We start from the raw sequence: 11,438 nt of genomic DNA on the forward strand, positions 1-11,438 counted from the left end.
GAGATTCATTCCCATGAATTTTCAATTACGAATGGAATGGGCAGGCTCCATTACATTTGTAATTCAAAGACTACCTGTAGAAAAGAATACATCTAGCTGAAAGAAATGCAAATAGAATACTTCTAAAACTGTAGATTAGAAGTGAGACATGAAATTTAAGTCATATAAAAGGCAATCTGAAAACAAGCTAATCCCAGACAGAAAAAAATATGTCTTTATAAGAATTCTAAGACCAGTGCACGAAGTATCATTTGCGCATGCACTGGACTTAAGGTCGTGTGCGCAAAACCATACCCCCTGCCACCACCCCCTGCTGCCACCGGTCCAAGGAGCCAGAAAAATTGGGGACTGCTGATCTAAAAGAAGTCAGTTGAGGCAATAAAGTGAAATGATGAAATGATAGGTAGATCTCAAGAACAGTAAAATGTTAGGCTATATGAGGCTTTGTTAAGAATTAGGATTGTGGAAGATTGAAATACTTGTGATATGGATTAGTTACAACAAATACCATATATGAATCTGTACTGGTAGTCCTTGACTTATGACCACAATTGAGCCCAAAATTTGCTAAGCAAGAAGTTGCCCCATTTTATGACCTTTCTTGCTAGGGTTGTTAAGTGGATCATTGCAGTTTAGTTAGTAATATTTTGTTGTTGTTAAATGAATTTGGCTTCCTAGTTGACTTTGCTTGTCAGAAGGATGCAAAAGGTGATTACATGACCATGGGACATTGCATTTGTCATAAATATGAGTCAGTTGCCAAGCATCTGAATTTTGATCACATGACCATGGAGATATTGCAACAGTCATAAGTGTGGGAAAGGGTCATAAGTCACTTTTTCTGGCCCGTTAAACTTTCAGTGGTCACTAAGTGAACTATTGTAAATTGACTTGTATTAGGCAGGGTAGATTAAGAGGATTTGAAGTGCCATACAGACTGCTTGTATTCCTGGTGGCGCACACTGTCTCAGGTGAGTACTGGATGAGGGTGAATTGCTGCTTCTTATTACAGAATTTCCCCCCCAACAGTTTACACTGAAATAGTATTGCAGCCAAATTGCCTCCCCAATATGACTGTATTGCAATTCATCTGGAAAAAGCATTTTGATCACTTAAATGTTCTAATAAGTTAGAATCCTTTCTAGACTGTTTGTTGCAAGAAATATTTAATAAATCAAAAGCAATTTATCTTTAGTTATAATTCTCTGCTACAAGCACATTGTGATATTGTACAGCATTTTTAAAGACAAAATTATATTGTGTGAACATTGTAGTGAAGTCTGAAAAATTCACTGAAAACCTGAGTATTGTGGCATGACTAGTATTTATTTTTCAGATATGAACAAGACAGTGGTCATGACAGTGGGAGTGAAGACATCTTTGCTGAGTCCTTGCAGCCTTTCACATTAATAACCATAGGCATGAAAAAAATGTTTATTCCTAAGGCATCATCTGCTTCAGCTGCTCCCAAAGATTGTGTGAATAGAGTTCTTCCCATGCCATCAAACATTGGAATCTGCCTTGATTGTGACAAAGGCAACATTGGATTCTACGATGCAGATCGGATGAAGTGTCTTTATGAACGCCCAGTGGAATGCTCTGGTAAAATGTATCCAGCTTTTGCATTAATGGGGAGCTCAGGAATTCATCTAGAAGAAACGATTGGAGCAAAATACCTGCAGTATCAGGATGAAGACATTTAATACCCAAGGACCCACCTTTAGCTTTGTGTCTTAATTACATCATAACTCCAAGTGCATCTGCTGCACCCCCTGCTTTCAGTCTGTTTTTCTTTTGTTTTTTTAACTGCAGAAAAAAAAAACATCTCTACTAAATGTCTAGTGTCCAGAAAACTCTACCTGAAGATCTCTTTGAATTGTTTTTTGTCATTTAGTGACCTTGGATACTCAGATTAGCATCCTCATTGACTTTTATAAACTGGAAACCTGCCAGTCTGTTTAAGTTTAAATCCTTATTTCTGATATTGCTGCCATTTACATTCCATTTTTAAACAAATGGAAATAGGCTTTTTTTTTTGTAACTATAGACTTATTCACTTTAGAAGGAGCTAATTTTGACTATCCTGAGTGGTCAAGTGTCTCAGAAACTGTCTTTGCACCAGAGCAAAGTGCTTTGTGAATCTAAGCTATGAGCGAACTAGTAGTATTTAGGAGATGGATAATGAATCACAGTTACTGTGTCTCACATGGATTTATTGCGATTCATATGATCGATTTTTAAAACGCGTAATCGCAACAGTGATTAAAAGCAGGTTCTTATGTGTGTTTTCAGCATTTTAGGTTATCCCCTATACGCTGTATTTAATATATGTTTAAATAAGTGCAATTTTTCACCAAATCTTGAGGTTAAAACCTCTGCATATGTGATTTGTGTTGAGAGGGGGGGGATAAAATGCAGATACAATTTGGATTTTATATTTTTCTTTAAGAAAAAGGTTTGGCACATTTAATTGTTCATAAAATTAAGGCGATCAATGTGTTTAGAATAAAAGCACTGATAATTAAGTTTGAAACACTTTCACCTTAAGGTATCATCATCAGTCTAAACTTAATAGCTAAAAAGCAATCCATATAAAATTGTCTAAAGCTCAATATAATCTACTTAAGTGTGTAAAAATATTGCTTCATGTTTGTGAAGCTCTGCACTTCAGGTCATAGGGTTTTTAATTTGTTTTACATAATAGATGTATGTAGTCCACTTTATATGTTAAATACTGTTTCAAAAAATATAAACTATGCAGTAGTTTTCCAAGATTTGGTAAGCACTAGTTATTCTGAATCAAATAATAATAACCCAAAGCATTAATTTAAGATTTTTTATTTATAATGTGATATTTATTTACCGTGAATTACATTCTGCCTATTGTCAGGTTAATTAATACCATCAATTTAATCTACCAAATGGATTTGAACATTTTTATTTTGCCTTTACACACACTGTTTGAATTAAAAATAATAATTAGTGCCGGGAAATAATAGAATGTTCAGGGCCTCCTGAATGCAAAAAAGTGGTGCTTTTCTTTAGTTTAAGGGACCAGGGAAACATCTAGCTATATGGTGAACAAAAAATGAAAAAAAAAAAGTTTTATTTTCTGCACTTTACATACAGACTAAGCTAAATGTTATGTGGATTACTCACAATATAGCTGCTGTAACTAACAAGTTGGTAACCACTCTGTAATTGGTGAACTCTAGGCAAAGGTACATCATGGAGATTGTTTTACAAAATAATTTTTGAAGCTTTAATACAACCCATAAGGCCTTGTTTTGAAGATACTGTGAAGTGGAAATGTAACATGTCTGAAGATTTTCTTCTCAGTTTTTTTTCTAATAAAAATAACAGAATGGCTGTTTCTTCTTATATTTTCACCTGGTTACTACATTACTGTTATGAGAAAATTGATGTGTTGTGAGGCAGGAATTCAGTTTAAAACCACAGTAATTTTATAAAAGCTTTGATTAAATTAGGTTTTGCTTTGCACTGGTATATGGTAAAATTAAATCTTTATTCATTACAGCTTTATGGCTTTACACATTCTTGCATACACGATTAAACATTCATGCTGCATGCTACAAGTTTACCATCCATAATTTGTGTCCCATCTTATTTTTCAATTAATACTAATAGTGAAAAAAAAATCAAGGACTTGCAGCTACTAATAAAAATTTTCTAAAGAAGTTTGGAATTAATTTAATCCAAATTCTGCTTGCAAATCCTTAACAATGCAATACTGTAAGGTCTTCTGTGTATATAGTACTAATTGTAAATGATTCAGTAATTTAGTTTGTTTATGAATAAAAATTGTTTAGCTTTTTTAGTTATACACTATCTTCCCATAATTCTTCACTTCTGCTTCGATATATCTAAGCCCCTTTACTCTTATAGAGCAGATAATGACTGAAATTGCAGGGTAGCTTCTGTCATATATTCTGAGTCACTTTTGTCATGAATGGGTTGTATAGTGGCAATCTTCATGATGCCCCCCCCATTTAGGAGGTGCCTACTATAACATCCTTTGGGTGCCTGTTTTGTTCCTGCTGCTAGAATAATAAATATAACTTACTAAGCAAGCCTTCTCTAACCCCTTGTCTCTCATTCCAATTGATTGAATTTCAGTTGTGTTGCCTTGAAATTAACAGTAGTTCAAGTTCAATACTGTATGCTAGATTAAGAACTTTCCCCCAGTCATTAACCTGTAGTGATTCTAATATCAACTAGCAATACATGTTGTTCATTGCTGAATAGCAACACTAGTTAGTAGCCTTAAAGTCAAAATCTGCTTTTCTCAGAGTTAACACATTAAAAGTATATTATATATAGTAATATTTTGGGCCAGCATTCATCAAAAGCATGTCAATCACCGTAAGACTAATAACAAATAATACTCAAGTCTGCTAACAAGTGGCTGGAATCACTATGCTGTCCTGTATAGATAATACCTATCACTTATGGCATTCATAACAGAAAGAAATGTTAGGCAAAGTGCTTTAAATTTGGAGTGCTCTTATAAACTTTGACAATAGCAAGTAAACAGGATAAATGGAAGGTTAAACAATGTTTGTCACTTATTAAAAACAGCAAATATTTGTTGGGTGGGGAATGTGGGCAGTCCCTGAATTAAGAATGAATTCTGTTCCCTAACTCTGTCTTTTACCCAAATTTGTATTTAAGTTGGAATTTGTTCTTGCAAATTAACTGCCTATTACTAAAAATGGCAGATGCCATTATTATTATTCTAGTCAGTGAGGCACTATTCATATTGTTGGATGTTCTTGACTCCAGGGACTGCTTAACTGTTGGGTTGAGTGGATCCTTCCAAGATCAGGATGTCCCTTCTATATTTTGTCTTGGGATCATGATCTGAAAAATCAAATGGTGGGCAGTCTTAATGGAACATCATAGCACATCTGTCTATAGATGAAAAGCCCTTGTTCTGTCAAGAGTACCCTGGATATACATAGATAATGTAATGTTGCCTTATTGTCTCTCTTTTTCCTTATTATGAGAGAGAGAATTATAGAGATCTGCTTCATTACTAGCTTTATTGAGTAGGATTTTTTTTCTAGGAAAATCCCTGGAGGAAATTCAAATGGCTGCCCAAGTTGTAACCACTTAAGACACCTAAATGTGAATGCTTAGGCCTGCCCTGTGTAGCTTGAAATTTCTCTATATTCCCCATCAAAGGACTAATCAAGCAACAATTGGCTATGCCAAATTACTGTAATGGAGTATGTTGGTGTAATACAAAACAACCCTATGTAAACACATAGGTATTCCATGCTGAAATTTCTTCAATCTCATACTGATGAGTTTCACAAAAGGCAACTCAGTGCACATTACTAATTCTTCTTTTACACAACTGGCTGATGAACAGATAACTGCAACAGCTATAATCCAGATGTCATTCAAAATGTTTTACATAGTGCAGTTCCTTAGGATAGATTAATGGCCAACCCAATCAACAGGAAAAGGAAACAAGCTGCAAAGATTTCTGAATATTATCCTATGGCTATTAGTCTGCTAAAGGAATGCTATGTTTCTCTATTAGAGCTTCTTTCTGCAGTCCTTCATATCCTTCAGAATATTTATTGTTTTATTTGGAAAATTTATATTGCCGCCTACTTGCTCATGATGACTCAAGATGGCTTACAGGAAATATACAATACAAAAGAAATAAAAATAATAAAATAATCTTCCCATACCCATCCCTGTGACAACACTCATACCAGCCATTTAATGGGCTCTATCCAGAATAGAAGGAAATATGAAGCTAGGATAGGTGAGACTAACAGAACCTGTTTGGAGCAGGAATTAGGAAGACACAGATATTGAACTCCTATTAAACCTTATTTCGCTGTTTCAGCAATGAGTCATTTATTCATCATATGCTGTATATTTGTACAAATTGGCATATTCTGACATTTGCAGAATATAAAATTAGTATTCACACATTTACTGTCTAGCTTTTCTCCAGGAACTTAAGGCAATGTATAAGCTGGGGGAAGGGATCCTCTCTTTATTCCCATAACACAGTGGTTCTCAACCTTTTTAATGCCGCGACCCCCAGCCGGTTGTAAGTCGAGGACTACTCAACCGGTTGTAAGTCGAGAACTGGTGCATCACCGTTTGCAGAATGGGACTTTTGGCGGGCTCAGCAGGGAAGAGACAGCCTGGACAATTCAAGAGAGTCTATTCTATTGGCTTTCAAAACCAATAGAATAAAAGGGAGTAGCACAGCTAAGGAAAAGGGGAAAAAAATGGTGGACTGCGTTGTTTGGCGACCCCCGTGAAATGGTTGTTCGACCCCAAATGGGGTCCCGACCCACAGGTTGAGAACCACTGCCATAACAGCATCATATCAGGTAGATTGGATTGAGAAAGAGGGAGGCTCACAGTCAGTCACACACACTGAGCTCCATTACTGGTCCTGGATCTACCCAATTCTGGCTTTTCTAAGGAATTCTGCATATACCATTTATTCAGAAGAGCCACCGTGATGGAATTTTTACCAAAATAAGCATGTATCAATGTAGTTTCAGGGGTATAAAAACTCAGCTTTGCCTAAGCCAGGGGTAGGCAACCTTGGCTCTTTTCTGACTCGTGGACTTCAACTCCCAGAATTCCTGAGCCAGCCCTGCTGCTGGCTCAGGAATTCTGAGAGTTAAAGTCCACGAGTCATAAAAGAGCCAAGGTTGCCTACCCCTGGCCTAAGCAACCTAGAAATATAGTCCTATCCAATTTTAGAGGATTGCATAGTACTGTTTTTTTCAGCTGAAACAAATATTTCAGTTTTTACAATTTGTGGAGTGGGGAGAAAATTCAACATAAATTTTGTAGACATGCTGATCTTCAGTTTTGCCAGTAGATGGTGACTATTGACTGAACAACACTGGACAAAAGGAAATATTTTCATTCCCACCCTTCTCTTCTGTCCAGTAGACTTGCTGCTTCTTCCTTTTTTGATATTTATTGCATTGCAGAATTAGAAATAAAGCAGGAATGCTAAATCCTGTGGAACAAGCCAGATAAAATCTCAACATCTAATGTTAGATAACCAAGAAGAAGACAGCAATATTCTACAAAATCTTTGTTAAACATTGCATGAGGAGCATCAACTGTCAGTAGCAAACTATTTTCAAAATGGAACTGTATCTTTTGACCTGAACTCTTCTTACACCATAAAAACCATTGGACAATTTACATCTCTATATAATGAAAAATTGAACACCTCCTGCACAAAATGATCAAAATAAGCAATGTGCAGTCTTTACCAAAGCCAAGGATTTACTGTTTTTTTTCAGTTTATGCTCCTGTTTGATTATTATGCACAGTTTAAGCACAGTTTCTGCCCTGCCTTTGAAATGCCTATCAGATAAACTCCAAGAAGAATCAATTATTAATTTTTGCTCCCCAGTCATTTCAATTTACTCTGAAAAATCATTTTTTCAAATATCAAATTGTATGGTTTGAGTGGTATGTTTTAATTTTATTTATTAATTTTTATATTCCTCTTTTATTAATTTTATAAATAACTCAAGGTGGCAAACATAGATAATACTCCTTTCTCCTTCTATTTTCCCCACAACAACAACCCTGTGATAGGCGTTGGGCTGAGAGAGAGTGACTAACCCAAAGTCACCCAGAAGCTTCCATGAGTAAGTCAGGAGTAGAATTCACAATCTCCTGGTTTCTAGCCTTTTGTCTTCACCGCTAGACCCAATCTGCTCTATCTGGTCACTATATCAAACTGGCTCTAATGGTAATTTCTATTATGTTTCCTGTTTTAACTTTGTTTATCACCATAAATTACTGTGGTGAGAGAGGGTGACCATATAAAGGTTAACAATCAAACAGCTCCTATATAAATTGTGCGATTTAATTTGCAAAAATTGCCATTCTATTTTGAAGAATGCTTGATTAATAATATGTGATAAAATCAATTTTCCTAATTAAAGTAACACATTTGAAGACTGGAATCAGATCTTCTTAATGTTATTTAACTAGACAGCACAAAGTTTCAAAGTGGTGCTTCAACTGAAATCGCTTTCAAAATTCCCTCTAAAACTGAAGCAAGATGATTGTATTTTTTTTATTTTCCTTGATCTTTCAGTGGCTGCTCCTAATATGTTAAATACTGTGAAAGGAAGTGTTGATAGAATTCATTATATTAAACTCCAGTTTAGCTACATAAATATATTTTCACACATCCATTAAACTATAATTAAATATTTCCTAATTGTGAAAAGTCATTCACCCAACCATGCTTCTAAATGTATTATTTAGACACACTTTTTAAATTTAACAGATGATGATTCCAAGAGCAATGAATTCATACATAGACTATTGATGTTTTTCAATGAATGAATCTAGTATTGTAAATGGTGCTCAAAACACACAAGGAGTTCATTATGTCCCTAAATTTCAACTGTCTCCTCCCCCCTCTAGGTAAATATTTGCCCCCTAGCATTAACATTTCTGAGTTAGTTTTTCATGAATACACAATTATATATATCACCATAGTTTTGAAGTTGCTGTTTTGAAAGACTGGAACTCATAAATACAACCTGAGAAAAATATACATGCAAACAGAAAAGTGGTTTTGTTCAAACCCAAGCAGACTATCCAATTCCAGAGGCTTATATAAACGGCTTTGGATTAACTATGGTTTAACAAAGAATGGTTTAGTTGTACTGGAGTTGGCCAAACCCAAACCCAGAGAGATCCTGCCATGCTTTAAAGAGTGAATAGGACATGGCTTGTACACATTGCCCCATCTCTCCCCTCATCCTTCACAAGGCTATGCAGCAACCTGTCCATCCCCCATCTTTTCAGCTTCTTCCCTTCTATCTGACCTCTGCTTCCACTTAGCTAAAGGTGTCGCTGATGATGTCCATGCTGATTATCACCAAATAAAACCCTCATCCATGGTTTCTTCCTGTCACTTCTCCAACCAGTTCTACTCAGAGCATCTGTGTCTTGGTCTGTATTTGGAAAAAAATAACCTTGGTTCATTCTGGATACAGACTAAAATATTTGAAATATATCTGAATATTATCTGTTCTGGATGTAAAAAATGTTCCAGCCACTTTTGCCTAGGCAACAGAGCCTGTATTTCTCCATCAAGGTCATCTTCCTTATTCTCTATAATCTGCAGAGACACACCAAGGGGCACTTGTAATCATTTATTAAATATTATTTCTGTCTCAATTAATGGTTTCTTAAAACTGTGTATATATCAAGTCCTTTATCATAATCTTTGGAGAGGAGCCAAGCTAAACAGTTTAGAGATAAGAAATAGAAAGATGAAAAGCCTAGGAGTGTGACTAATTTACTGAATGGTCCTGCAACTGCTAATGTTATGTGTGCAAGTTATTTCCACACATACTGTAGAAAGAGTTATCTCCAATCTTGGGGGGGGGGGAAACAGAACCAAAGCACAGCATTATCTTCATCTGCTGATCCATTTAAATATAAGCACATTTCAAAGTACATTTTAAGGGAAATTGAAATTGTTAGAAAACATCCATCAAAAAAGAGGTAATGGCTTCCATGGGCATATGAATGTGCATATTTACAAACCCAGATTTAAAAAAGAGTGTAATCTTTAAAATGGATACATGGAAAACTTGGCATTTGGGAAATAGGGGAGTCTAGCTAAGCATCCATTGCAAAGTCACAAACTCCCACAAAGGCTTTGGGCTAAAAAAAAAAACTGGTTCTGCTACAAGATAACAAAACTCATGTCCCTATGAACTTCACTTTTTTGCTCCCTTATTGTTCTCCACTGCCTATCTTCCACCTCTAACCCAAACCTGTCTCCTTCTTTTTCTCAAACATTAAACTTGGACTTCACTGCTGAGGCTGTATCATAATTTCTCTACAAAGATCCAGGAGAGATATACTTTCTCTTCCCTATGTCTTTTAGCTTAGTTAATTCAAGTAGAGAATTTCACCTTAAGTAGAAATTTACCTCTATGTGCTACCTTTCTAAGGGCTCTTTCTCACTTGCCCCTAACCACAATATAAACCTTTTTTTCCTGTCATGTCCTCACAATGTCATCTTTTCTCCTAGATTGTAAATAAATCAGGTTAAAGTTGTCCAGAGCTGTTCTGGTTTTAAACTAGGACTTTCCCTCTTCTCTCAAACTTTTGCTATTGATTTAATCTGGCACTTTTCACTGACCATTTGGATGAGATTAGATTGGAACCTGCACAACCACTTAGGCTGCCTTCAGTTCATCCTATCCTCTTTCGTTGCTGAGCAAAGCCCTGCTGAACCCCGCTTCCCCCCTCGCCATTATAGTTTGATGTACAGGAAAGCCTCTGATGCACAGATGATGAATCTAAACAAGGGACAAGAATTAGGTTCTGCCAAGTATATATTGCTAATATGTCAACCTGTGATTTACAGGTTTCCTGCTATTTCTGCTGATAAGGGAGCTGTGTGGTTTTGGTCTGAGGCTGTACTTTAAAATTATTATTATCTCTGTGGACGTGTGCAAGGGCACAACAATCATTAAAACTATTTTCCTTACTAAGCGATTCTTCTAGGCTATTTCATTCAACTTCACTTTTTCACAATCTGGGAACTATTTCATTCAACTGTTCATACAATGCACCATACTTATTTGTGTCCCATTCAGGAATGTGCCATTTCCATTCCTTTGGGGATATGGGGGCGCCAGGTGCCTCTTATTACATGCAAAGCCAATAATAATTATATAAATCTAGAAGTTTGCTTTAGTGCCTGGATTTTGTCCAGCAGCTTCTTCCAGATCTGCCAGGGTCTGGATTCCTTGGAAACTCCCTACCTGCTTCCCTTTGCAGTATCAATTGAGGATGGAGCTAATTTAATTTGTGCAATTCAAGGAAACCCCTCCTCCTCTTTTCTCCACTACCACAACCTTATGAGGTGGGTCGGAATGAGAGAAAGTGATTAACCCAAAGTCATTCAACCACCATCCATGCCTAAGGAAGAACTAGAACTCATAGTCTCCAGTTTGTAGTCCACTACACCAAATGTATTATCTAAAAGTTCATACAATTATTTTGCTCTTGCAGGAAAAAACTTCAGCTCTAATTCTATACCTATCCTAGGGGTTATTTGGACTAAACAACCCTGAATAAATTTGGGGCAAAGTTGTCACTTGTAGTCAATAGAGTATTAATGAGTTGCTCCAAAGAGAAAACAAGTGAACAGGTTCACCTTTAATCTAAAATGAATTTATACTAAGTGCATTGTTATAAATCACATTGTTGTGGTTTTGCCTAGAGAAAAATTTAACTGTCCCCCCCCCATGCCCTAATGGGATTGCACTACTATTCTCAAGTAGCTCTGACATGTCAGATATTAGCGGCTGCAAGGTTTTTATTTGTGTAAATGCAATACTAGCAATGGTTACCTGTGAAACAGCAAT

General features: G+C 36.1%; 1 protein-coding gene across 3 annotated transcripts in view; it reads left to right on the plus strand.

Moving 5' to 3' along the window:
- The window catches only part of TRIM36 (tripartite motif containing 36), a 45,141-nt gene extending 41,760 nt beyond the window's left edge, over positions 1-3,381 (plus strand). For all 3 annotated transcript variants that reach the window (XM_039366327.1, XM_039366329.1, XM_039366328.1), the window contains one exon: positions 1,337-3,381. In XM_039366327.1, coding sequence (XP_039222261.1) covers positions 1,337-1,703 — 367 coding nt within the window. In that variant the 3' untranslated portion in view covers positions 1,704-3,381. The remainder of the gene's footprint in view (positions 1-1,336) is intronic.
- The last annotated feature ends 8,057 nt before the right edge of the window (positions 3,382-11,438 follow it).

This window comes from Crotalus tigris, unplaced genomic scaffold (assembly GCF_016545835.1).
Source record: "Crotalus tigris isolate CLP2741 ecotype Arizona unplaced genomic scaffold, ASM1654583v1 scf7180000020264.354078, whole genome shotgun sequence".
Taxonomy (NCBI): domain Eukaryota; kingdom Metazoa; phylum Chordata; class Lepidosauria; order Squamata; family Viperidae; genus Crotalus; species Crotalus tigris.